The sequence below is a fragment of the Astatotilapia calliptera genome, chromosome 20 (genome assembly GCF_964374335.1).
Source record: "Astatotilapia calliptera chromosome 20, fAstCal68.1, whole genome shotgun sequence".
Taxonomy (NCBI): domain Eukaryota; kingdom Metazoa; phylum Chordata; class Actinopteri; order Cichliformes; family Cichlidae; genus Astatotilapia; species Astatotilapia calliptera.
Window position 1 is genome coordinate 34,406,800 of NC_137441.1, and position 27,984 is coordinate 34,434,783.

Consider the following 27,984-nt stretch of genomic DNA (forward strand, 5'->3'; position numbering starts at 1 on the left):
CTGCCTTCATATGACCTATTTACAATGCTCTTGACTTGATGGTTGCAATATAAGTTGTATGGTTTCAAAATAGGAAGATACAGTAGCATCAATTTGCAAGTTTGTGTTAAAAATGGCCAGATTTGGGAGACATTTTGTAAAATAACCTCATGATTATATTGCAATGGCAGCAAAGCCTCCATTATTGCATGACGGGACTGAGAATGCATTCATGCAGAAGCAGTTCTCCTCGCACAGTGTCTCACAATCCATTTTTTATCTAATTGGGATGAGCTAATTACATTCAAACACAATTAGGTCAAGTAGCCCTAGACCACTGCTCCCACTTTGGCTGAAACCTGCATGCATTTACAGCATACACACATCTTCCTTGAAACCAGCATACAAGTAGAGGAGAATGAAACGTGCCCTGCCCCCCACCCCCAAAATTCTGATCCTCGACTACTTTTTCCTGCCGTTGCTGTCGTGCACTTCCCTCCGCCGGCCACCGGTGGTGATGTGGGATGGTGTTCATGTCCTCTCCATGGGTGCTTGATTCTTCCTCTCCTCCTGACAGCCGACTACTGAGGTTGAGGTGAAGAAGAAGCTGTCGGGCTCCCTGATGGTGTCTGTGGACCAGCTCAATACCTCCTTTGGGCGGAAAGAGCGGGCCAACAGTGTCATGAGCGTCATTACCAACACACTAGTGGAGGGTACTGCCACTTTAACCCAGCTATTTAACCTGCTCTCTCATTATTCTTTAACTAGGGCTGCTCTTCATTGTTTGATTAGTTTGACATGAATTTCCTGCTTATCTGCTTTGCATATTCAAAAGTACCAGATACATACATTGCATAAAATTTTTTTCTATCCTATTATACCATTGCATGCAGTTTGCTGAGCACGCAAGTATGTTTGGTTTTGATGTATGATCCGCGCTATGTCTTCAGAACTGGAGGAGTCTCAGCGCAAGTGTCCCCCATGCTGGTATAAGTTTGCTAACACATTCCTGATCTGGGAGTGCAGCCCCAAGTGGATTAAGATCAAGGAGATTGTGAACCTTATAGTCATGGATCCCTTTGTGGACCTGGCCATCACCATCTGTATCGTCCTAAACACCCTCTTCATGGCTATGGAGCATTACCCCATGACCCCTGACTTTGAAGATATGCTGTCTGTAGGAAATCTGGTGAGTGGATTTTTGTTGTTATTTTTATCTGGTATTCTTGTAAATGATCTTCTCTGCTTCTTCTCAGTAGCTCACAGAAAGGTGTTATTTATGGGACTGTAATTGACAGGGAAAAAAAACATTCCCAAACCCCCCGCTGCTTCCTAGTATTCGTGGATTTTTCTTTACATACATGCACACACATGTTCCATTCTTCTTCTCCCGTCTCTCTCGCTGTACTCTGGTTCAGTGGATGCACCTGCTTCTCTGCTGGTTGGCTGACTGGTTGGAGGGCGGTGTTAATAATTCATGAAGGCTGATCGATGAGCTCTTCTAAAATGGTGCCTAAATAATTTCTGAGACCTGGTTGTTTTCATTTAAAGCTTTGTTTTTCTTTAAGAAACGGAGTAAATCAGAGTACTGGCACCATTTCACATAAGTTAACACATATTGTTGTACGCTCTTTTATATACAGTTTTGTGTGTATGTCTGTTTCGTATTAATTTACAATTGAAAAAGCAGTGAAATGTGTTCTTTCCAGTTGTGGTTCATAAAAATCTAGTTGAAAAGACTAATGGGTGGTACAGGTGGAGGTTTCTAGGTCACCTTGATGCAATATGAGTCATCATCCTGCGCGCCAATGAACACGCAGTCTGACAAACTCACGAGGGTGTATACAGGTCGATTTGAGTTCGAGTTCATACCACCCGAGTGGATTAAATTCAGAGAATCAAGATGTCATGGAAGTGCAGACTTTCAGCTTTAATTCAAGGGGTTTGACTAAAGAACTACATTAACTGTTCAGGAATTACATTTTTATACACAGCTCAAAAGTAATTGGACAACTATGTGGCAAATAATTTCATGGCCGCATGAGGCTTGTTCCCTCGCTATGTATGATTATTTGAATTAAGCACACACAAGATCAGGAGTTGATTCCAAGTGTTGAACTTGCATTTTGTAGCTGTTTGCTGTTATCCTCAGTATGAGGTTGATGTTTGTGAAAGAAAACAACCCATAAAAATCTAGTAAGAATGAATGCAGTGTCAACTCAGCAACACCAAAAGACCACAGAAGATAACCGAAGTGCATGATGACAGAATTATTTCCATGATTAAAAACAACTTCACAACGTTTATTTCAATTAAAACAAAAACTCTCGAGGTAGCATGTGTATCACACTTGAGGTCTACAATCAACCCAAGTCTTCATGAAGGGGAATACAGAGAGTTCACAGCAAGGTGTAAACCACAGGTTACACTCGGGACCAGGAAGGAAAGATGCCAGAAAACGTCTAAGAGTTCAGAATTTTATTTTATTGTTTTGACAAATAAACTGAGTGCAGGAGAGAAACACCTCATGATCTGAAGTACGCTACACAACCTGTCAAACATGGTGGAGGCAGTGTTATGGCATAAGCATGCACGGTTGTTAGTGGAACTGGGTCACTAGTGTTTGTTGATGATGCGACTGCAGATAGAAGTCGCATGCTGAATTCTGAAATGTTGCAGAACTGATCAGGCAGCACTTCAGCGTGTAAACCGATAAAGCAAGAGTTTCTCAAAGCAAAGAAATGGGATATTCTTCAGTCAAATCAGTAACCAGATCTCAGCCCAATAAATCAAAGGAAAAAAATAATGCAGAAAGAGCCACAAACCCACCTGGTCTAACAGAACATCTGAAGAGAGAAAACACAGCATTTGGTCATATCCATGATTTATAGACTAAATCCAATTAATTTGAAATCTCTGAAAACAGGGGACTATAAACATAAAGATATCTGTCATTTCTTAAAAAGCAATATTTGATCTAAAGCTGAAAGTCTACACTTCAGTCACATCTTTGTTGTTTTATTTAAAATTTACTGTGGTGGTTGTGCTGAGGCAAAATGACAGAATAAGTGTCATTGTCCAAAAACATGTATGGCCTACATGACTGTATGTTCGCTATGTGGTCTGTGTGATTGAAGGCAGCCATCAGTGATCTATTAAAGATGAGAACAAACAAGTGCCGTCTTATCCTCAGTGACTGCAGAGCAGCTGACACATGCACGGACATTAACTAGATGTGCTTCCTCTGTAAATAATCTATTTGTGTTTAAGTTCAATTGCAGTAGCTGAGAGTACTAACCTAATGCATTTTTCTGCAGAACCAATATGTCGGTTCTTTTACTACTCATTATGCTTTACATTCTGTTATATATGTTTAGAAGCCAAGTTAAATTTGTCCTCCTTCTCGCATGTCAGGTTTTCACGGGGATCTTCGCAGGAGAGATGCTTTTCAAGCTTGTAGCTATGGATCCGTACTACTACTTTCAGGAGGCCTGGAACTGTTTCGATGGATTCATTGTGACTCTGAGCTTAGTGGAGCTTGCTCTGGCTGACGTTGAGGGCCTCTCAGTCCTGCGGTCATTCCGATTGGTAAATATCTATCTTTGCCTAGAAAAGTAGAGTTGAGATTGTATCATTGCATCATGTTGTTGTGTGTTATCATGCACATTCTGCACATCGAACAATACTTCTCCACTGATGCAGTGTCAGTGTTTAATCTAGAGCTGTTTGCACATATTTAACTCTTCCAAAAAAACAAAAACAAAAAAACCTCCCAAAAACTGGCGTATGTGTCAAAAACTCACAGCATCGCAAATTCTCTGTAGAAGTCGGAACCACTGATGTGGATATTTTAGGAGTTACTGCAAGATAAACCAGGCTGGCAGATCTCAAACAGGTTCTCAAACCTGTCAGAAAGTGGGTTGTTTTTCGATAAGCACGAAGACAAAACCGGCTCTGCACTGGTACTGCATCTGAGGCAAACGAGGCAAAAGTAAAATCTGTGTTTATTTAAACATTGCTGTATATTTATGCTATTTGTACTCTGCTGAATCGAAGCAACAAGTTCGTAAAGATGGGATGTTATGACTAAAACATAATCCTCCTACTCTTTCCTCCCACTTCAGCTCAGAGTGTTTAAGCTGGCCAAGTCGTGGCCCACTCTCAACATGCTGATCAAGATCATTGGTAACTCAGTGGGAGCCTTGGGAAATCTGACTCTGGTGCTGGCCATCATAGTCTTTATCTTTGCTGTGGTGGGCATGCAGCTGTTTGGGAAGAATTACAAAGACTGTGTGTGTAAGATCTCTGCTGAATGTGAGCTGCCCCGCTGGCACATGAATGACTTCTTCCACTCCTTCCTGATCGTCTTTCGTGTCCTGTGTGGTGAGTGGATCGAGACCATGTGGGACTGCATGGAGGTGGCCGGCCAGGCCATGTGCCTAATCGTCTTCATGATGGTCATGGTCATCGGTAACCTGGTGGTGAGTGTCCCATGTTGTTAGCTGGAAACTGTTAATGGGAGTTCACACAGGACTCAGGTGCACTGTTCTTGACACAGTTTGAGAGACGTCCAGAAGGTAGAGCAAAGCGAGTGGACGTTTCAAAACTTCAGGCAGAATTCAGTAAAGTGTTTGGTATGAAAACTGCACTTCTATTCTATTCTTTGTTACTTTAATGATGAAGGTTTAGAAGCTCTGTAGAGTTACAGGGGAGGAAGACAACAAGCCTAAACCTTTTACACATGACTTTCACTGCCAATAACTAGCTGTGTGACTGTTAAAACACACGTAAGTCTACTTAGACAGGGCTTTCCGCTCAGGATCCCAATACAAACTCACATCACTGTTGCATAATTCATAGCGTTTGGACCATAAATAAGGTCTATGACTGCGACATATGACATCAACTTTTCTTCCATTTTTGCTTTATTGGATTTATTTGTACCGCCCACTTGAATCACAGTTATCTCACTGACTAAAGTTAATCAATGGAAATAATGGAATTCAAGGTGCCCAATGAAAAAATGCCCCTTTTAGCTCTCTAATGTAATGCGGTCAGAAATTGAGAATTTAGCAACAACATCCGATTACTTGTTTCCTTTTTTCTTTTTCACACGTATATGAATTTAAAAAAAGTTCATTAGCATCACAAGTAAAACAGGAAGAAACAATGTGTATGGAATATTTGATATTCATAGCATATTACACTGTATGTAATGGGGGAACCCAATGTGGAAGACCCGCATGCTATCACTTGACCAGCAGGGGGCGACTCCTCCAGTTGTAAAATAAGAAATGAACGTATAGAAGTTTATTTATAAAAAGACCCCCCTTTTCACTTTATTCATAGATCCATTACCTAATAGAGCTCATAATGTCAGTGTGTAATTTAATCTTCAATACAGTAAATGTTAAATCAGAACATGGCATGATTTAGGGTGTGGCTTGTAAATCACAAGGTGCTACCTTACAAGTGTGCAGTTGGTTACTCGGATTCCCTCCTGCTTCCTTCAAAACTGCCACTTTTTATGTATTTGTTTTTCATTTACTCTTTAAAGGTTTTGAACCTGTTCCTTGCCTTGTTGCTGAGCTCATTCAGTGCTGACAACTTGGCGGCGACAGATGATGACGGTGAGCCGAACAACCTGCAGATTTCTGTCATGCGCATCAAGAAAGGCATCGCATGGATAAAAGCCAAGATGCGATTACTGATGGCCAGTCTGCTGAGGAAACCACCGATGGAAGATGAGCAGAAGCCTTTGGAAGACATGTACGACAAGAAACTGAACTGTATCGCTAATCACACTGGGGTGGACATTAACCGTGACCTGGACTATGCCAAAAATGGTAACGGCACTACCAGTGGTATTGGCAGCAGCGTGGGCAAGTACATGATCGACGAAGACCACATGTCCTTTATCCACAACCCGAATCTGACCGTTTGCGTACCAATAGCTGTGGGAGAGTCCGACTTTGAGAACCTCAACACAGAGGACTTCAGCAGCGAGTCAGACAATGAGAACAGCAAAGAGGTGAGTGCTAGGACAGGGTCACATGAAAAAGAAAGCACGTCCTCTTGCAATTCTGTGATCCAGGTTCATCAAGTACATACAACCTGATTACAAAACATGACATATTAAACTGTTCCATTGTTTAACATAGATTAAGCAAAATGCAGAAGCACTGTGTGAAAAACTAAGTGCACCCTTACTGCTTTCATAGAAATTAAGAGGATAAGCAGCAGCTGGGTGCAGCAGGAGTTTGCTGGTCTGGAGCATTCAGGTGTTTGTTCAAGGGGGAAAGACATCATCGTTACATCATTACAGATCTCAGAGTAGCAACTGTTGCTGCCCATCAGTCTGGGAAGAATATTTGCCATTTCAAAGGCCTTGCATCCAACCCTACAGTAAGAAAGCATTCAAGTGAATTGCTAATCTTGCCAGGAGTGGATTTCCCAGCATATTTAACACACGGTCAGACTGTGGAATACTAAAACTGCATAAAGCCCAAGAGCCACATCTCAGACTCTACAGATCTAATGTATGTTAAATGTTAAAGTTTATGGCATTAAAATTGGGAAAAGACTAAACAAATATGGTGGTTTGGAAGGTTTGCCAGGAGAAAGCCTTTTCTCTCTACGTGAACATGGAAACACAGCTTAGGTTAGCAAAGTCAAATCTAAACAAACAAAATGACAATTGGACAGATAAGACCACATGACCCGGGCTCCTTGCAGTCACTGAATCAACCATAAACTCATATACTGAAGTATTCTGGAGTAAAATGTGCGGCTGTCTGTCTGACAGCTAAGGCTTGGGTGATATTGGGTCATGGAATAGGACGATGATCTCAAGCATAGCAGCACCTCTGCAACCAAAAGGCTGAAAAATCTGCAAAACAAGGCCCACTCAAGTCCAGACCTCAACTGCATTGCAGTGCTGAGGCAGGATCTTAAGAGAGCTGTGCATAAATGAACCCATGCAGACCTCAGTGAACTGATGTAAGATGATATGCCTCATATTACAACGACGTGAACGACTGATGAAGTCATTCAGAAAGCAATTACTTCAGCTTTAAAGTTATTATGACTATTGAATTGTGGGGTCTACTTAGTTTTTCACAGGACTGCTTAGTTTGTATCAAATAAATACTGACATGCTGTAATCTTTTATATGTATGCATCACAGGTTGTATTTAAATAATGATTAAACCTGGTTATGGCTAATTTTTCCCATCATGTCCTGATATATAAAACTGTGAAAATGAAAGAAGGTGTACTTTCTTTTTTAACATGACTGCATATCTTATTCAGGGAGATTTTACTGAAAGAAAGAACGGCATACAAAGAAATATGTCCATGATATTCAGGCCCTTTCACTGCTTCCTAATTACATTGTCAATTTGTAAAAACTGATGCTCCACGTGTTGTTTTTGTTGTGTATAATCCTCAGCTATCCAGCACTGTGCCATTTTCTCTCTCATGCCAGTGAAAGTCTGGGTGTGGCTGGCCACTCTATGTTGCTCAGACACTAATACAACCCCATTACTCAATAGAGCCATCTAGACTGGCTTGAGCAGGCAGGCACTGCGGATGAATGGACGCTCTCTGACTTATGTGTTTTGATGAAATGCATTTAGAAGACTTTCAGAGCAGATTATCTGACATTTGATATTCCATTTCAGTGTTCAAACGGATGATAGGTGATGTTCAAGGTTGTTACGAAGTCCATTACAATATGAAGAAAAAAACACAGAAAAAAAAGAAACAAAGATCAAAGATTTTCCATTTAAAGATAGAGCTGATGTAATTTAGAAATAACATTTCCTCAGGCTCTAAGAGGCATTATGAGTCCATCGCTTCTTGGTACCGAAATAAAACGTGAAAAGTTTCTGTATTTTGCATTTTTGTATGTTTGTTTCTATGCTTGTGAGATTGTTTTTCCCCATGTGTCTGTTTCTTAATGTCAGTGTGAATTTTATTTCTGTAGCACATTTAAAAGCAACGAGGTTGATCAAAGTTCTTTGCAAAGCAAACGAGATCAAATCAATAGATCAATAAAGTAAATAAAACAAAAGAAAATATTTAAAAAACCCAAAACAAATAGAATAAACTATGATTAAAAACATAAATATAAAAAAAACAAGACACCACCACATTAACAAAATGTGTTTATGCGTCTGCTTTTCTTTAGCTGGATGACACCAGTTCTTCGGAGGGCAGCACCATCGACATCAAACCAGACGTGGAGGAGGTGGTTGTGGTGGAGACGGTTGAGGAATACATGGAACCAGAGTCCTGTTGGACAGATGGTGAGACCACTGCTTCCACACCACCCATTACCTCGACTCCCCAGGGGCTGGGTGGAAACTGTAGGGCACCAGGGTTGAAGGGGAGCTTTATTATAAAATATTATTTAACCATCTGTCTATAAATCTAAGGTTTTAATAAACTAAAGTGCATTTATAGGTACATTTTATATTGAACAAGAAAACAAAATGCTGGTTATTTTTGTTATTTACAGTTCATCCAGAAAGTAATCACTGTGCTTCATCGAGGTGAATTAAATTCATTTTTACCTCAAAATTCTTTGCAAATGTATTAAAAGAATGAAAAACACAAATATAATGTGTTTGCACCCTATGTTAGATAAATCTAAATCCGCATGTGAAGGCTCAACTTGGGCAAAGTTCCTTGGGTGGGCAAAATGAAAACAAAGACGTGCATTGTGGGAATTGCAGTTTGAAAATGTAAAAGCTCTTTTAAGATTTTACCAGGAAAACATGTTGAAACCTCAGACTTGAATCTCAGGGCTGGTTCATTCCATCTTGTTTTGGCTCAGTACATCTGCTGTTGTTTCTTCTCCTGTGCGTCCTCAGCGTGCGTGGCCAAGTATAAATGCTGTGATGTTGACATCACTATGGGATGGGGGAAGAGCTGGTGGTTCCTGAGAAAAACCTGCTACCTGATTGTGGAACACAACTGGTTTGAGACGCTCATCATCTTCATGATTCTCCTCAGCAGTGGCGCTCTGGTAAGGAGGCCTACGTTAGCATTTGCTCACACTTAAGCTAACTGTACAGTTGAATAAAAAGAGAAAATGTTAAATTCAAGATTCCACATACTTGAACCGATGAGTGAAGTATATATTTTAGCGACTGGGGGAAATTGGAGCAAAAATAAAAAATGAATAGAAATCAAAACCAGAGTGTTTGTGACATTAAGGAGGTAACACAAGCCTATCAGTGGTGTGGTTAAATGGGATGGGAGAGGACACAGGGGATTTGGTGAGTTTGTTAAATGTGCCAAATACAAAGCACGGGTCGGATGCAGACATATAATTCTTGTGGACTTATTTACAATTTTCTTTCTTCCTGTAAATCACAGTTAGGATTCAGCCGTCGGCTGGGCTGTGGTGCCATATACAGTTTCATTAGAAGCATCGTTAATCATCTCGTGTAATATTTCTGTCACCGTCTTCTCTCTGTAACTAATGCGTTTCCTGTTTCTCCGTAGGCCTTCGAGGATGTGTACATTGAGCAGAGGAAGACCATTCGGATCATTTTGGAGTATGCTGACCGGGTGTTCACCTACATTTTTATCCTGGAGATGTTGCTGAAGTGGGTCGCCTATGGTTTTGTCAAGTATTTCACCAATGCCTGGTGCTGGCTGGACTTCTTCATTGTGGATGTAAGTCTGGCTCTTGTTCCCTCCTGTGTGAGCTGCAGACTAGAGTAGTCACTTGCTCGGCAGCCACACCCTGGTTCAACAGCGATAGGGTGCAACAGAAACTCATGCAGGCTCTTGATCAGCAGTATCAGTATCAGATAACATATACACCAACCAGCCAAAACATTAAAACCGACAGGCTGCAACAACCATGTGATCTGCAACGCTGTTTAGGTGAGGGGAATATGTCAAAGTGCCGTCCCCCTGAATGATCAGTGTTACTCACCTCACCTAGCTTGCTTTTTAATGTCCGGACTGGTCAGCGTATGGCTTGTACCCTTTTGTTGTTGACCGGGTGTGGTTAGGTTTGTAGGGTCAGGGTATTAACTGAATATCTGCTTCATGGATTGCAGCATGTGAGCGGGCATCTCTTTTAACAGTAATTCCATTATACAAGGACAGTGTTTTACAAGGCTGCACTGGAGTCTGTCCATATTGAAGGCACACATGCCCGAGCCACCTTTTACCACTCCATCAAGCAGCTATTCACATATTTTACTTGGTTTATCACTGAAATGCTTGAATATGTGGAATAATTTTCTGCTTCTCAAACAAAAAACTGCTCACGCTTAGCGCCGCAAACCTGCCCGCATGTTTTTTTCACATGCAATAAAGTGAAGTCACACACAGATATTTGGGTGTATTGATGACAATTCAAATTAGAATCAAATCAGAGCACACCTAACGACTACAATAGGTGTGTAGTCACCTATTGTAATGATTACAATCATATTCAAGTCATGCTCAGAGCAATGGGAAGTGTCAAAGATGTGTTTTTGTTAAGCTGTCTCTGCCTGTGTTTCTGACCTTTATCCTCTCTCTCTCTGTGTACTGCTGTGCTCCTCGTGTCACTCAAGACTGAAAGTCCAGAACAGGAATGATTCTCCGGTCTATTCTGTGGAAGCTACACATATAAATAAGATTTAAAGGGGACCTATTTATCCTAATGTCCTACTCATTCGTTTTTAATATTAGACTCTTATGGAGCAGCTGTGCATGAGTCACAGAATAATCTTTTTTTCTTTTTATACAGGGCCTAACACAGCCCTTCAGTTTATCTTCCATCTGAAACTAGCAGTTTGGTGCTGCTTTCCTCTTAAAGCCATTTTCCTCTCGATTGGCTGCCCCTCACAAACAGAAGGTATAAACAGTAGGCGTGCGGGGGCTGCTGTACTCACAGCCAGAGCTGTGTGCCTATGCTTACAGTCACATTGGGCCAAGACTAGAAAAGGTCTGAAAATGAGTGTTTAGAGCAGTCACAGGGATTACTTCCACATAATCTCATTTTCTGAAACTTCGGCCATGTTCAATATGAGCTTTCATCATTATGAAATAGGGAAAACATAACAGGTCTGCTCTAATTTCAATGCTTTCAATTTTATATAAGATAATATTAGATGCTTCTGAGTTTCCAAATTCAGTCTAATGGGGGATAAATAAGGGTAAACATCTGGATGTAAGATGCCTGAATGATTTGAATTTTACATGTTGATTCAGGAATTAGTCAGCACCAGGTAGCAGAGCAGGATAGAAAAAGAATTTCCTGACTTCTGACTTTCTGCTTGAACTAACCACCTCTCCACAGTGTCCAACACCTCAGCCCCCGTGAATGGACTCGTATCAGAGGTTGCCATTATAAGCTTGTGTTATTCAGACCCCCTACAGCAAATACACGCATATTATATGTATCACATCCTCTAGGAAATCCACATTAAGCCTAAACAAAGCATTTCATGTTTGTACAGTTTAAAACAGCATTCAGAAAAACAACAGAAGCTATTTATTATTGATATGTTTAATGTTGACACATAAAGCTCACATAGATCTTGTATTGATAGTATTGATTATAATCATACCACGCCGTACTGATTGTGGTTCTCGCCACTTTAGACTCCCTACCTGTAAGTGTGTTGTCTCATCACACACTCTGGGCAATGTGAGGTGCTATGTTTCCCAAGTTGTGACCATGTTTCAGAGAAGTGATGTCCCTCCTCCCTTCTTTCCCCCCATCCTCCTTTTATTCCCTCTTGAAAGTGTAACCTCAGGAATGTGGTGATATTGTGCTGAGATGTAATGATGGTGGGTGACAGGCAGCCGATGGTAAGTTTGGTCTTCACTAGCGCTCCCCCTCCAAAGAAATAAACAAAAGAAAAAAGAAAAAAGAACCAAAGAACTTGTGCTTGATGAGTCTGGGCTGTGTCATGGCCTCCATGTGCCTCTGCCGTCCTGTGTTGTTGGGTGAAACCATCGCCATGGACTCAGAAAGCAGGGGTGGTGGTGGGGAGGGCACCATCATTAGACCAGCCTGTGACTTTTAAGAGTGTGGATGTGCTTGGCTCTTTCTATGAGTGTGTCCCTCTTCATTTCCCTCTTATGTATCTTTCTGTTTTTCATTTGATTTGTGTTTTACTGATTTTCATTCAAAATGTGTTTTGTATTTTTATTATGTGTTTATTATTATATTACGGCCACATTAAGTCAGTCTGCAGCATCGTCATCATTCATTTACTCAACTCGTTTTTCTTAAATCACAGAAGCAGATGTTTAATATTTGAGTACACATTAATATACCTTTTTGTCTTAAATAATCTGTTTATCATACGACAGTAAAATTAGGCTAGATAACTGACACTGGGGTGTGTGAGCATCAGGGTGACAGGGGTCATACTTCATTCATCTTTCTTTTTCACTCAGATTATTATCATTGTTTTGTTGTGTTTTTCCCTTTGTTTTCAGTTGGTTTTATTTCTGTTTGGTTTGTGCTGTCGTCATCATGGGATCACAGCCCCAGATGTCATTGGCCTTGCCTTGCAGAGCTCTCTGAGAAGGACGTTGAGACACTGAGGCCGCTACCACACAGCTGGCCCAGCAGGTGGGCCAGAGGCCAGGCACCCCAAATGGGGGCTCTCCAAGGGGTCAGGCTGAAGGTGACAATTACCCCAAACACTGTAGTGCAGACTAAGGCAAAATCTTTATTTTACTGTCTCCCCCTGAGTATAGATGCTAATTCATTCAAGAGGCAAGGTTAACGATTTTTTAAAAAGTAAGTACCACAAAGTAAGCGCTTGGAGAAATGTCAATTTCTCTGTCTATTTATTTTGGTTTATTCATTTTATATATAGTAAGAAGAAAATCTGAATACAAGCCGATACTTTTCCTGGTGTTTTTTTCCTGTAGCTTTTATAGACTTTTAAGTCTCATGTCGTCTGTGTTGATGATGGCATCAGTCAAAATGAAGATTTTGCCTGTTATAAACCTCCCTCCGTGATTTTGGTAAGCTTTGGATGTTGTGTACTTCTTGCGGTGAGTTTGACCGGTTGGTGTCGGTGGCTGGTTGGAGGTGCTTTCACATGTGTTTACTGTTGATATTTTTCCTTATTTGTAAGGAACTGGTGCGCCCCCTGTTTTAGACCCTTCAGCATCACGGAAATTGCATTTATGGAAAGAAAAGACTTCCTGAGGGTACAATTCCTGCAAAAAAAGGCCAGATTCTTATACAGCTGGATACGTTGGTTCCATCTTGAAAAATGTGCATCCATCCAAGCGATCCTTTTATCTTTGCGATGCTTTCCTGTGCTGAAGACAGGCTATAATGGCGGCTAGGGCCTTTAAGGCAACTTCATCAAGGCGCTGTCAATACTGCACTTCTGAGCACTCAAAGAACGTGAGTGCAGCTTATTGACCACACTTTCCATAGTCCATTTCCTCCTTGCTTAGCAAAACAATGCTGTTTATGTGCTTAGCTTAGAATGGCTATACCACTCAGTGCTTTAAATGATTCTGTTACCAGAGCAAAATTGTATAGACATGATCTAAATTTCACAGTGATTTATTGCTACGATAAGAGTTCTGTACATTTACCACTGCTGAGCATGTGCGCACAGTTTTGTGAAGTAGTTAGTTAACTTGAGGATTAATTGCTCTTCAGCTGTGGCGATCTCTTCCTGACTGCTGCTGGGCACAATAAGGGCCCTCACCAGTTCCTTTGAGGTTGTGTGCCGTTATTGTTAACCATTGTTAACTGTGTGTAACTCGACTGTACTCTGTGTATTTTTGTCCTTTCAGTGCCATCCAGTGCTAATAACTATATCTGATGTGCCCTTAACCTCCATCCCTGTTTCTTGTGTGTGTTTCGTGTGACTGTGGCTCTCCTTTATGACTCTAAATGCTGTGTAGCAAATATGATTTGATGTCTGAGAAAGAAAATGGTAAAATGACACACTTGTACATGTTCACTTGTATTCTTTCTCTTAGGTTCCGTTAGTTTGTCTGTCTTAAATTATATGGGATTTTATGCCTCAGCCCAAGAGCGACATGGAGAGACAGTGTTAGAGGGGCAAGGGTAAGGCTCTCAAGTCTGTTGGGTTTTTAACAGGATAACCTCTCTCCTTCCCTCCCTCCCCAAATCCTCTTCCTCTGCTCTTCCAGTCCCTTCGCTTGTATCTTTACTAGATCATGTAGCACTCTTTTCTGTCTAATTGACCCTCTATTTGAGTCTTATGTCTCTACCTCCTCTCTCTCTCTCTCAACCACAAATTTCTTTGCAGGTACAAAGGACTTTTCACATCTCGTCAACTGCCCAAAAATAACAAACAATCCCTCTGGCCTACTGCTTCTAAAAATACTACGCACATAAAACCTATACTAAACACTGATCTTCTCTCTCAGTGTATATACATGTATAAATGCAATATTATACATGCATATACATGCATAGATTTATGTGTGTATGTCAAGCAACTCTCCGCCTATACCAGGGCCGTCTCTCTTCCCTAGTGAATATTCTCACTTCTAACAGTTTGGAACCTCTTTTGCTTCTCTGTTTTTGTGTAGGTGTCTATAGTCAGCCTTGTAGCTAATGCGCTGGGCTACTCCGATCTAGGGCCCATTAAATCACTCAGGACACTAAGGGCCTTGAGACCCCTCAGAGCCTTGTCACGTTTTGAAGGGATGAGGGTAAGATCCAAAGCTAAGCAGCTGATCCTTCCGCATGCCCATTCAACAGTTTAAAGCATGCTAGAACTGATCTAAAAGCAAACTAAGAAGACAAAAAAACAAAAACAAAAAACAAAACAAATTAAAAAAAACCTCCAAAATATTGGGAGATTGTTTTTTTTAAAAGAACAGGAAATGAAATCCAAAAAGTCACCCTTCCATGCGCAATCCTGTACCATGCCTTTGTTAGAGCGAAATAAGAAGTCATGATGCAGCTGGGAGATTGAGTAAAGTAACACTAAAGTTGTATTACTAGTAGAATAACGTGTATTTCAATTGAATTTCTTTAACAACAGCAACCAAAAAAAGAAAAAGAAAAAAAGCATAAATTGATTTGTTTCATCATTAAAATTGCCCAAAGAGCAACTGAAATCTTATTCACAAAGCTGCCTCATCACACGAGTGACAAATTGCAATTTCCGATGACTTCATTTTACTTTGTTTCTTCTTGATTGGCCAAAGTGAATGCCAAATTGGTCAAAGCTAACCAGACTTACATGCCATCTCATAGAGCATTCAAATCAACAATTAGCTGTTCATTTGGCCTGATTCTCAACCACTGCTTTCAATTGAGAACCCCTCTCCCCTCCACATGCCCCGCTCCCTCTTGCTCCCATAACCTCCCCTCTTCCTCAGCTCACACCATCCCTCAATGCATCTGGCATCGAGAACAACCAGCAGGAACCGAGGAGCTGCGGGACACCAAAATCTCTGCCTAACCAGTCACACCAAAAACTCAGTGTGCAGGACGACTGCCAAACAACCGCTCAGAGGAGCGTGTCTTATTTGTAAGAACAAACTGAGTCGGTTTGCAGAGCAGAAATTATTTGCTGCTACAGTACCTCTGGTTGCTTGGGCTGTCTCTTCCTATGATACAAAGATCTGATTGGTCATCTTTGTGACTGGCGGTAGTAGTAGGTTGCACCTGGTTGTTGTCACCCGTAGTCCCTTCTGTCGCTTTCTCTTTCTTACTCTCTCTGTCTCCTGATCTCATTCGTCTTTACCTCTCTTTATACTGGGACTGGTTGCCTTGTCTTCTAGTTTGAGCTTCTCCTCTTCACCTCAGACTCTCCCCACCTTTTCCTCAGCCCCACATATGCGGCACTGTGCAGCACCCACCTTTCCTCCCCCCTTCTCCCCTTCCTTCGCACCCTTACCCCTTCACTACTCACTCCACCTCGACCCGGTTCAGCTGGGCCAGACTGCTGGAGGGTCACCACACTCTCTCTTGCTTGTCCAGGATCTTTCTGCATCAGGGACTGAGACAGAAACCACACACTCACAGTGCTGTGGCTTTGGGAGGAAAGTATTTGTTAAGCTTCTGCCAGTGTCAGCACTTTGAGTTCTACTGTTAAAGTAAACGATCTGCTAACAGTTCATTCTGGTGGCAGCTTCTTAATGCAAATGCTTCTCAAAACGGTGCATATTAATGTATGTATAACGAGTCTTAATGCCTTCCTTTGGGAATGCAGGCAGAAGCTTTGCAAATATGTTAGGCTGCCATTTCACACAAGGCATTACTGCTGTCATGTCATGGCACCGCATTCTGTAGCGCATACAGCAGGCCCTAGCTTTCTGTTGCCTTCCACTCCCACAGGAAGTGAAACTGGGAGGCAACAACAGGCCCAGTTAAACTCTGACTTTGAGTTCTGGGTGGACGGTACCCCGTTGGTTCGCTAGCACTACAGCGTTCGAGCAACACTCTCAACCCTAGACAGACAATGTGTCGTCCTTCTTAAGCATGTCCCAAAAATGACAGACCAGCAGATAAAAGACAAAAGGCCTAGGTGGTTATTTTAAGGGCAGATTGACCATAAGTGGATTCAATCTTCAAATTTGACTCGTAGTGAAATTTCATTCATACTACATATCCAGCGACTAAAATATGATGCCGTTGCACAAGAGCAGACATCAGCGCTTTTAGGCCCTGGATAGGCTTTATGGATGTTGTCATAAACGTTTCACTGAAATTTCTTTGGTTTAATTGTGCAGTTTGAGTTTGAGCTGCACAAAGATAAGTTGTCATTTTTGGGTTTGGCACATTTGCCTAAATATAGTGAACGGCTGCCAAAACCAATGCCCCTATGAATTAACTCATTCACTGGGAGTATGTGGTAAGAGAGGTGAGGGTGGCCCAGTAATGTGAAAGGAAACAAACTTGAGGAATTTAATCCTGCTGTATCAGTTTTTTACGATAATGTCTATGTTCATCAATCGAGTTACCATTTTGTTTGAACTGGAAATGAAAAAAAATTGAGGTCAAAACAATAAATAAATGAATAGAGAATCAAATGAATAGAGAGATGACACCAAATACAGGAGATTATGGGGAGTTATAACAATTACATCTTTTAAAAAAACAGTCACTGGCTGAGTCCTGATGCAACTGAGCCGATCCGAGTGAGCAGTGAAGCTACAGTGAAATGCATTGCACTACCTAACACGCAATGGCTCTGACCTTGTACTTGGCTCTCTTTTTTTTTCGTAATTCTGCCCTGCAATTTCAGTTCCAGCTTTTTGACAAATGCATTTCACAGGAATGCAGCTTCAGTACATGCCCTTTTTTCTTTACAAATCCACTAAAGTTGAAGTTGTAGTAACCTGGCAGATTTAGCTTTTCTAGCTTTTCTAGCCTTAAATGTTATGGGGTCTTTGTATGTAACCTCTGAACCCCATTGACATTAATTTCCTGCATACACTATGGTCAAGCTATGGTCGTTCACCTCTGCTACATTAGGCTGTAGATGCTTTCCACATATCATAATGGTTTCAGCCTTGATCTCTTTAGCTGCTATCTCTCTATCCACACACTTCTCTGTTTATTTATGTATTGATTTGAGCAGTTCTTGAGATTGCACAATGCCATGTAACACGCATGTATTTTGCATTTTTGAAAGCCATTTTCCCTCTTTTGAGAATGCTTTCCACACAGCATGGCCTAATTCTTTTTTTTTTTTTTTCAAAACATTGAATTTTTGGGAGCGGTTAAATTGTTTCTTAGCTCAATCAAAAAGAGTCATTCTCTCAGCACGTGCATTGGCGCCACTGTGAAGGGAAATCTGGTATTTTGTGAATTGCATGCCTTTTAGTCCTTTAATGTTACTTGAAAAACTCTTGTTGTTTTTTATCAGTTTGCATTTAACAATAAAAAACAATATTTGAATAGTGTACCCTTTGCATCCCCGCTGATTCAGCTCAAGTCAGCGGGTGAAGGTCGTGCACACGCTGAGAGAATCCTGCTCTAGAGCTCCTCCCTATCTGTTTGCAATGAGGAGGGAATATGGCTCCACAAAACGAGTCTGCCAAAGACATGCATGCTCAGCTGTCTGCCTGAGAGCTGCTGGTCGGCCTGCCTAACACTGGTAGTGAGCGGTTCACTATGTGCTGAGCTTAGTACTGGCAATGACAAATACATTGGATATTGGATTTGATTGCTAGATTTTGGGGTGGTGGTGGGAAAAATGTATTACTGCTATAATGTTATATTATTTAATGGGCTAGTTGTGGGAACAAAAGTAAGCTGTATTAGAAATATTGACTGTCTACGGTTGGGGTGGTAATAGGGGACACTTCATAATGCTATGGCATTAAAACACTTTAATTTTTTTTACTGACAACCAAAGCTCTTTGATGTAAACTTACACACATCAAGTAGTCAAAAATATTGCGGATTGTATTGATGCATGCTCATCCAGGTAAGCAAATCCCAAAAAGTTGATTCTGTTAATCTGGACGTAGCGTTTTCAGTTGGAGAAATGTTTTGTCACTCATCCAAGTGACTTCTTCAGCCTTAGCTAACTGCAGGTTTCCCCAACCTTATAAAGAGTACATTTGCACAACGACTGAAACTAGAACCACTGGCGAAGAATGGCCTGTGAGGTCAGTTTCTTGATCAATGCATATTGTCATGACCATCGATCAACAACGATCATTGACCTCACAGCCCATTGTTTGTCAGTGGTGCTAGTTTCAGTCATTATGCGAGTGTACTCTTTATAAGTTTGACCTGTATAGGTCATTTGGATGAGTGACAAAAGATTTCTCCAAATGAAAACGCTACGTCCAGATGAACAGAATCAACTTTTCAGGAAATTGTATTTCACACTTGCAAAACTGTCAAATTTTTCTTTTATTATTTGATCTTTATTAGTTTTTTGTAAATTGATATAAAAAATTAATTTACGTACATGTAAAATAATAACAGGAACACTTGGCAATTTTGTGAGTCTTAACAGAGATAAACCTTGGGAAGTGTGTTTATGTGTATGTGTGGGTGCTTGTGAGTGCTACCTACAACCTAATAGGACCAAATATATTGCAGTGTATAAATAGTCTAATTAAAATGTAACAGTCACTTTAAGAAATTAACTTACTTAACTTGTGTTTTTTAATATAGAAACTGTCATTGAAAATTCTGCCATAATGTGGTTGTTTAATACTCCACGTGTAAAAGTCATGCCATGCACCAAATAATAGAAACTATCATATTAAAAAAGTGGCTTTTTATAGTGATTTTTTTTTTAAAGTACCATGTATATCGTAAATATGCGATTCTTAAATATATTTGTATGGTTGGTGCCTTAGAACATGTGTTTGTGTTTGGATGCCTATTACCGATCTACAACCTAACAGAACCAAATATATTGTAGTGTATAAATAGTCAAGCCAGATCAACATGTTACAGTCACTTACAGACATTAAATGACTTTTATTTATAGTAACTGTTATAACATTTTCTGCCATACTGTGGTAGTTTAATACTAGACATCACATGTGAAAGTCATGTACATGTCACGTACTAAATATGAGAAAAGATCATTATAAAAATAAAATTGGTTTTTATTTTTTAAGTACCATTTATACTGTAAATATGCAATTCTAAAATATATTTGTAAGGTTGGTGCCTTGGAACATGTGTTTGTGTGCGGATGCCTATTACCTATTTACAACCTAATAGAACCAAATATACTGTAGTGTATAAATAGTCAAGCCAAATTAACATGCTACCATTACTTGCAGATATTAACTTACAATCTGGTTTTGTTTTAATAAATGCATCCACATCACATGTGAAAGCCATGTGCAAAATAGTAAAAATGATAACATCAAAAATAAAAATGACTTTTATTTTTAAAAATGTACCATTTTTATCATAAACATACGACTCTTAAAGGTATTTATATGGGTGGCACTATAGAGCTATAGTGTGTGTGTGTGTGTGTGTGTGTGTGTGTGTGTGTGTGTGTGTGTGTGTGTGTGTGTGTGTGCTTGAGTGTCCCTTAAGCAGCTCTAGCTGCATGCTTTAGCAGATCAAAGAGCATATCAGAGTCGCATCAGTGCTGCTCTAATTAGGCTGGGACTGATACAACTCTCCTTCTTAGTAATTGCCCACACTTCAGTATGCACCACACAGTGCTGTGTTTTCATCTACATGAAGCCATAGTGGAATTTCACAGCTCCTCTTAACACACCTGTATCAAATGGTTGAATTTTACCTGTAAAGCCATAACAATATGTAGCGTCACAGGGGTGGAGTGATGTGTGTTCGTTATTACGGTTCTGACATTGTCATGTCCTGTCTCCCCTGGTCTGGTCTAGGTGGTAGTCAACGCCTTGGTGGGTGCCATCCCTTCCATTATGAATGTGTTGCTGGTTTGCCTCATCTTTTGGCTGATTTTCAGTATCATGGGGGTCAATCTCTTTGCGGGCAAGTACTACTACTGTTTCAATGAGACATCCGAGGAATATTTTCCCACCAGCGTGGTCGACAACAAGACCCAGTGCTTCGAACTCATTAACCAAAACTATTCTGAGGTCAGGTGGAAGAATGTCAAAATCAACTTTGACAATGTGGGCGCCGGCTATCTTGCGCTGCTGCAAGTGGTGAGAGCATCACACCTAGTCGCTCACAGAATCCATTTCCTTTTTCTTCCGCCTTTTTTCCCCTTTCTCATTTACTTTCATTTTTTGTGTTTCTTCGTGTTCTACACTTAAAGATCTGTTGTTACTTCACAATCCATTTGTTTTTTGCTTTTCACAGTACTATGATGCCTGTTGTTCATATTCATGGTGTATATTGGCTCGTCTCTTCATATACCTTTTTTCTTTGTTCACTCGCTTCTTTCTGTGCACAAGCTGTACCACAGGATGTACTTCAGTTTCGGTTTGCCATGATTGCAATTTATAATTTTCTTTTTATTATTTTCTTAGTTTATGCAAAAATATTTAACCATGTCTCTCTTTTTAAAAGGCCACATTCAAAGGGTGGATGGACATTATGTATGCAGCTGTGGATTCAAGAGAGGTATATCTATATATCTGTCTGAGTCTAATTTGGGATACATAACTTTGTGCAAGTGTGCAAATTGCTCTTAAAAAAGTAGTTCAACATTTTGTTTATTTAATTTGTTACATTTTGGCTAAAAACCTTCTGCTGAATTGTGATAAAGTGGCAAAAAAATTATAACTTTTTAGGGGAAATAGCCCAATTCCATGAAATGATGATTTCAGTTTTTATGTTTCTTACATAAAATAAATTACTGTTTATTATTAGTATTTAGAAGTGCTGAGAGGCAGATTTCATTACCTTTGGGCGGAGCCACCCGATCTATTTCTTGTTTCCAGTCTTGATAGTGAATTTGGAGAATTAAATTGTAACTCTTCCTTTAACTCTTGGCAAGATGGTCTTAAACTGTTCCTTTACATGTTGTGTTAATAAAATACAAAACTGCTTTCACACATGATTTCCTTTCTCCAAGGTGGAGAAACAGCCTGACTATGAAGTCAATATCTACATGTACATCTACTTTGTTGTCTTCATCATATTTGGCTCCTTCTTTACCCTGAACCTCTTCATTGGTGTGATCATTGACAACTTCAACCAGCAAAAGAAAAAGATAAGAAAATTTTAATTTCCTGTTTTGTACAGCGAGTTTCCATTTTGTTGGGATATGATTATAACCAAATCTGTCTTTGTCCCTTTACTTTGGAGGTCAGGACATCTTCATGACAGAGGAACAGAAGAAGTACTACAACGCCATGAAAAAACTGGGATCCAAAAAGCCACAGAAACCTATTCCTCGACCGCAGGTAGTATTTTTTCATTAGACAAATGTGTTAGCTTATTCAGCATATAACATGTTTGGCTAAAACCTGATTATATGTCTATCTCCTTGTCCTCTGACCATTTAGAATAAAATCCAAGGGATGGTGTTTGACTTTGTGACGCAGCAAGTCTTTGACATCTCCATCATGATACTAATCTGCCTCAACATGGTCACCATGATGGTGGAAACGGACGATCAGTCAGATGAAACCGAGATCGTCCTCTACTGGGTCAACTTCATCTTTATTGTAATCTTTACCACGGAGTTCTTGCTGAAGCTTTTTGCGCTCCGCCACTATTACTTCACCAACGGCTGGAATATCTTTGACGTTGTGGTGGTCATCCTGTCCATTGTTGGTGAGTGAGAGACATGAAAGATGAAGTAGAGAGCACATGATTTAGAAATATCACCTCAAGAAGTTAAATACTGATTATACTCTCTTCCTTTCTTCCTTTTTTCCCCTTTTCCTTTTTCTCAGGTATGTTCCTGGCTGACCTTATTGAGAAGTACTTTGTGTCACCGACCTTGTTTAGGGTAATCAGGTTGGCTCGCATTGGCCGTATTCTTCGTCTGATCAAAGGAGCAAAGGGCATCCGGACTTTACTCTTTGCTTTGATGATGTCACTGCCAGCTCTTTTCAATATTGGCCTACTGCTCTTCCTCGTCATGTTCATCTTCTCCATATTTGGCATGTCTAACTTTGGCTACGTAAAACATGGAGCGGGGATTGATGACTTGTACAACTTTGAGACCTTTGGCAACAGCATGATCATCCTGTTCATGATCACCACATCGGCTGGCTGGGATGGCTTGCTACTGCCGATCCTCAACTACCCGCCAGACTGTGATCCCAACTTGGAGAACCCTGGGACTTCAGTGAAAGGTGACTGTGGTAACCCGTCAGTGGGGATCTTCTTTTTTGTCATGTATATCATCATATCTTTCCTGATTGTGGTTAACATGTACATCGCCATCATCCTGGAGAACTTCAGCGTGGCTACAGAGGAAAGTGCTGATCCCCTCAGCGAGGACGACTTTGAGACCTTCTATGAGATCTGGGAGAAGTTCGATCCCACTGCCTCTCAGTTCATTTCTTTTGCCAAGCTACCTGACTTTGCCGATGCTTTGGAGCACCCACTTCGTGTGCCAAAGCCCAACACTATAGAACTAATTGCCATGGACATGCCCATGGTGAGTGGCGATCGCATACACTGCCTGGACATCTTGTTTGCCTTCACAAAGCGTGTGCTGGGTGACAGCGGTGAGTTGGACATGCTGAGGCAGCAGATGGAGGAGCGTTTCGTGGCAGCCAACCCCTCCAAAGTGTCGTATGAACCCATCACCACCACCCTCCGCCGCAAACAGGAGGATGTCTCTGCCAGAACTATCCAGAATGCCTACCGCGCTCACCTCATCAGGCGCGGCATCATCTTCAAGCGCATTTTTGCTAACAATAAGCTGGAGAACGGTGGGACCAATCAGGAGAAGAAGGAGAGCACACCATCCACAGCCTCTCTGCCGTCTTATGACAGCGTGACCAAACCCGAAAAGGAGAAACAGGATGATAACAAGGAGGAGTGGGCCAGGAAAGAGAAGGACAAAAACCAAAAAGATGAGTGGGAATCCAAGTGTTAGGATTCAGTGACTCTTAAAACCCAATAAACACAGTCAGATGAGACTCTGAGCCTGAACCCAACAAATGTCAAAAAAGTGATGATCATTTGCAAGCAAGAGAAATATAACAAAAAAAAAAAACCCAACAAAAAAAAAAAATGTTTACATATTCAAATACTGCTGAGGCAATGTGGTTTCCTATGTCGTCAAAGACAGCTGAACCAAACACAATCAGTTTACTGCTGAACTTTTTCTGCATTGAGACCAAGCTCATAGAAATGAGGAATTAAAAAAAACAATGCTGAAAAACAGTAACTCACAGTGTGCTGGCCATTGGCACACTATTTCTTTGGGGACCAACTGCCAAGGTACAGAAATCTCTGCAAGATTATTGGACAATTGCGAAATACCTGCCACCACCGAGTGTGGAACCCGGAGCTTTGCTGCGGGACTGGATCATGCCGATCCCAAGAGAACTGTATTAGCAGTCTAAAGGAGGGTCTTAAATGCTGAGTTTACCATCTTTATCGAGGAGAAAACAGTGATCAACCAAGCAAGTTTAGCTTTGAAAGAAACACTAGTGAGGGAGGGGGAACCCAGAACCGTAGACAAAGATTTTTGTTTGTTTGTGCCGAGTATACTTGCATCTTTACATTATTTGAGCAGCAAAAAAAAAAAAAAGGAAAGAAAAAAAAGATAACATTTAGCCCATGTCACTGGTCTTTCCATCTTCTCTTTGTTATACTGACATTGAAAAAGACGTTTTCTACATGGGCTTTCACACTCACTGGGTAGGGGTCATTAGTCATCGTTTTGACTTGGGCTGAAGGAGACTTGCTCAGACCGAGTTCCAGATAAATAATAATTATTGTGCTCGTTCAATGCATAGAAATGACTTGCATGAAGGCATGTTTTGACCAGGAATCATGCATGAGTAATCATAGTCCACAAGACACTAATTCTCAGACCACTGCAGTGGCTTGACTACAAGTTAGAGGCTGTCCACGCGGGAAATTACAAGAACTTTAGATGGAAAACAAAGAGTATTGGGGGAATGATATTCCTATGATCCCTGTCACCCTTCACTAGTTTTCCTTTTTGAACTGACAGATCTTCTGATTCAGCTCCTAATTATTTTTGTTTTTAATGTGAATGAAAGATGTAAGTACTCAGATGCAAAGTCTCAGTCGGATCAGCCAACAACACGAAGTCGAAGCGTTTTTTTGCCGCTTTGGATGTTTATCAACAATAAAGAGTATTATGAAGCAGAATATCCTCATGTTGAGGCTGCACAGATTTAGAGGGCCAAATCTGGGGCATACATCTCTTTGTTTACTCACCATGGAGTCACTTTTGTTGTTTCCTGTGGTCCTTATTAGGGCAGCAAGAGGAGGTGATGTTTCACGCCAAGGAATCCATATATGGCACTAGTGCTCGTGCATCAGTTGGTGTTCCCTTTACTGCTGTAGTTCCTGCAGAGGGGACAGAAATATGGTTGTGGTTTTAGTTTTTTCTTTCCCGTTGGTTCTTTTATTTTGTGTGTGTGAGTGTATAGGGCTAGTGGGAGAACTCAAAATTGTTTGGGTAAAAACATTGAACACTTTTACTGATTCAGAATTTCCCAGTGAATGATTTCTTAGGCAGTGCTTTTCAAACATGTTGAGTTGCCAGCTTCAGGAAAAAGCCTTGAAGTCCTTCTCTGAGGTCCTTTTAATGGCTTTTATCAGTGGGAATGACACTGGCCATCTGATACCTCAGAGTTAGCAGCAGAATTATCACCAGGACACGCCCAGCGTATAAGTAAGGTGGATAGCGATAGGGCTTAAGGTTTTCAGCTGTAGTGTTGAATGGATGCTGTTTGGTATTTCAGGGAGGTTGCTGTGTGATAAGCGTCACCAGATAACGGTGGACCAATAAATAGTTCGAGATCTTCCCTTCAGAGTTAAAGACTGACTGCCATGAGAAGATGAATGCAGATGAACAGAGTAGTGCTTTGGTCTGAGTCGGAGTGCTGAAAGTCCCATGTTTGTCAGTGTATCAATGTGCTTTTGTGGGACCTCTCAAAACACTGTGTGGTGTTGGACCCAGACTCGCACCATCTTTTCACATATTTGCAGCCTTTCAAAACGCTGTCACCTGCTTCAGAAGTAATTAGCCAGGAATGGAGTTAGGAGGGCTAACACTCGCCGAAAAAATACATCAGCAGGCCTCTCATCGACGCAGTTATGTTGTATAATAAGCTTTGTGGGTGTTTTTCATATTAAAAAACAAACAAACAAAAAAAAAAAACAAAGACAAAAAACTGAGGCTTTGTCTGTTTCTAGACAAGACGCAACTGCCTCCATAGGTGTTCTGCCATTTGTTTTCTACACAGGAGTGATGGTCCTATTTATAAGTGGATGACCGGACTTAAATCCGGCATCCATCATCACACCACTAATGCCATTTGGTGTGTTTAACACTGCCTATACCAGAATCCCCTGTACAACAATGACTGAGGTCTGTTTACAATATGAGGTCTCTGAATCAGTTTGGCTGCTGCACACTGAAACCAAATACATTCCCAACGAGAACCACAGGAGGTGTAGGTAACGTCATCAGATTTACCCATGCTCATCTTGGATGTAATGTTTTAGAATGATGCATTCACACTTGAAAAAAGAAAAAAGAAAAACAAAGAAAAACGAGCAAAACGAAAAAAGACAAAAAATAAAAAGAACACAAAAACATATATATGTACAGTGCAGGCTCTGATGTAAATGGCACAATCGCTGAAAAAGAATGAACTTTTTGAGAGAAACTATAAATATTGTATTATATTCTTTTATTTTATCGGCATGCTTTGTTGTGTTTTTTTGTAAATACGGAATTTTAAAAATGTTACTACTAATAATCGAAAAAAAAAGAGAATAATAACAACAATATAGAATGGCTTCCAGCTATGCCCTTTGTCACATTTGTTACCTTTTGGATTTTTTGAGACACTTTTCACTTTGTTGACGGAAATTGAATGAAATATAGATATTATATAATACAAAAGATATATACATGTATACATATATGTCTATATGTATATACGTAAAACAGAAGAACACTGTTTGTCACATTTAATTTATGTGCAACACGTTCAGTGGATGTCTAAAACTGGTTGTTTCCAGCACCCTTCTATGTTGGGGAATATCTCATGTGCGATGTTACTGGATGTAGCCTAAACATGACAAACGGATAATGTTACCAGCACATTTCTCACTTAACTGTCATATCTCTCACGGTCAGAGTATACAGGACGCACCCACAGTCACAGACACACGAAGGTGACTTTTCCTCACTGCCCACCAACATCACCGGTGATCTCTTCCAAGAAGGACGTCAGCTGGTGTGACTGACTGCCTCACGCACCCTGAGACAATTCCTACCACGGGGACTTTTTAAAAAAATGTTTTCCTCACATGCCCACACATCAGTGCCATTGCAGCTCAACACACAGAGTCGCGTACTTGCTTCTCATTCTCACGTTATTTTCGTTGAATGGTTTCTTTCTAGTGTTCCACTCTATGGCATGTGCCTTTTTTCTGCTTTTTCTGCAAATTTGGATGTCAATGCCACACTGAAAAAAAATGTTAAAGAGAGCGAGAGAGAGAAAGAAACCAAAACATATTTCGAAACTGTGGAGGGTAGGAGGTTTTGGGGGGTGAGCACAACATTAATCAGGGATGTCGGCTTAGAAATACTGCCAGAGGATGATCCAGACACCCCACTTCATCTTAATATTCAACAGTGTGTGATGTTAACAGAAAAACAGCTAACTCAAAAAAAAAAGTCCTGTTCTTAGTGCTATGTGTGTCACCCACTTGGCTTGTGAAAAAGCAGCTTGCCTTCTATATTTTGGTTTTCTTTCTTCTATATATTTCTGTTTCCATCTGAAATTTATTTTTGTATCAATATTTGATTATAGGACTCATTCTTTTTTTTTTTAAAGCATGGTTTATTATGGGCGTTTTTTTTTCTTCCTTTTTTTTGCTGAAAAATTAAAAAAAGTGCTTTTCAAACTGTTGTTATCATTTGACACCGTGATAAAAGAGGTTATACAGTACAATATGATGGTGTGTTGCACAACCACTTGGACTCTTGGTAAGAATATATGAAAGATTGTCTTCATTTGAGCACGAACCTTTTTATTACCAATAAAGCAGCCTTCCAGTTACACCTCCTGTGCTGTTGTTGTTTCTAAATGAGACGTTTATTTCTTTTTGACTAGAGTGCCATGTCTGACTTCCTTTCACATTCACTGTGTGCACTTCATGTGGTCACCATTTTGTGTAGTTTACTTTTGTGGTGCTGGGTATGGATGGAGGAGAATCGCAGAGCATCCTGTGAAATGGAGCTGGCTTCTTGAAAGGCAGCCTTTCAAACGTAATGGACTTATTGAGTTTGTTAAGAGCCCGTGTCAACACCCCCTTGCAGGCAGAAGATGGACTATAGCCCCATCATTATGTAGTCCATTTGTGCGGTGACGCTCTTATTTGTGGTCCACTATAAAGTAAATCGCCCAGAGGTATGATAT

At 40.6% G+C, this 27,984-nt stretch overlaps 1 protein-coding gene across 4 annotated transcripts in view; it reads left to right on the forward strand.

The window, feature by feature from the left end:
- The window catches only part of scn8aa (sodium channel, voltage gated, type VIII, alpha subunit a), a 39,674-nt gene extending 12,050 nt beyond the window's left edge, over window positions 1-27,624 (forward strand). For all 4 annotated transcript variants that reach the window (XM_026153111.2, XM_026153113.2, XM_026153109.2 and 1 more), the window contains exons 10-24: window positions 557-692; window positions 930-1,168; window positions 3,394-3,567; window positions 4,104-4,460; window positions 5,537-6,010; window positions 8,171-8,288; window positions 8,856-9,010; window positions 9,493-9,666; window positions 14,539-14,661; window positions 20,299-20,583; window positions 20,951-21,004; window positions 21,459-21,596; window positions 21,685-21,789; window positions 21,892-22,162; window positions 22,285-27,624. In XM_026153111.2, coding sequence (XP_026008896.2) covers window positions 557-692; window positions 930-1,168; window positions 3,394-3,567; window positions 4,104-4,460; window positions 5,537-6,010; window positions 8,171-8,288; window positions 8,856-9,010; window positions 9,493-9,666; window positions 14,539-14,661; window positions 20,299-20,583; window positions 20,951-21,004; window positions 21,459-21,596; window positions 21,685-21,789; window positions 21,892-22,162; window positions 22,285-23,441 — 3,960 coding nt within the window. In that variant the 3' untranslated portion in view covers window positions 23,442-27,624. The remainder of the gene's footprint in view (window positions 1-556; window positions 693-929; window positions 1,169-3,393; window positions 3,568-4,103; window positions 4,461-5,536; window positions 6,011-8,170; window positions 8,289-8,855; window positions 9,011-9,492; window positions 9,667-14,538; window positions 14,662-20,298; window positions 20,584-20,950; window positions 21,005-21,458; window positions 21,597-21,684; window positions 21,790-21,891; window positions 22,163-22,284) is intronic.
- The last annotated feature ends 360 nt before the right edge of the window (window positions 27,625-27,984 follow it).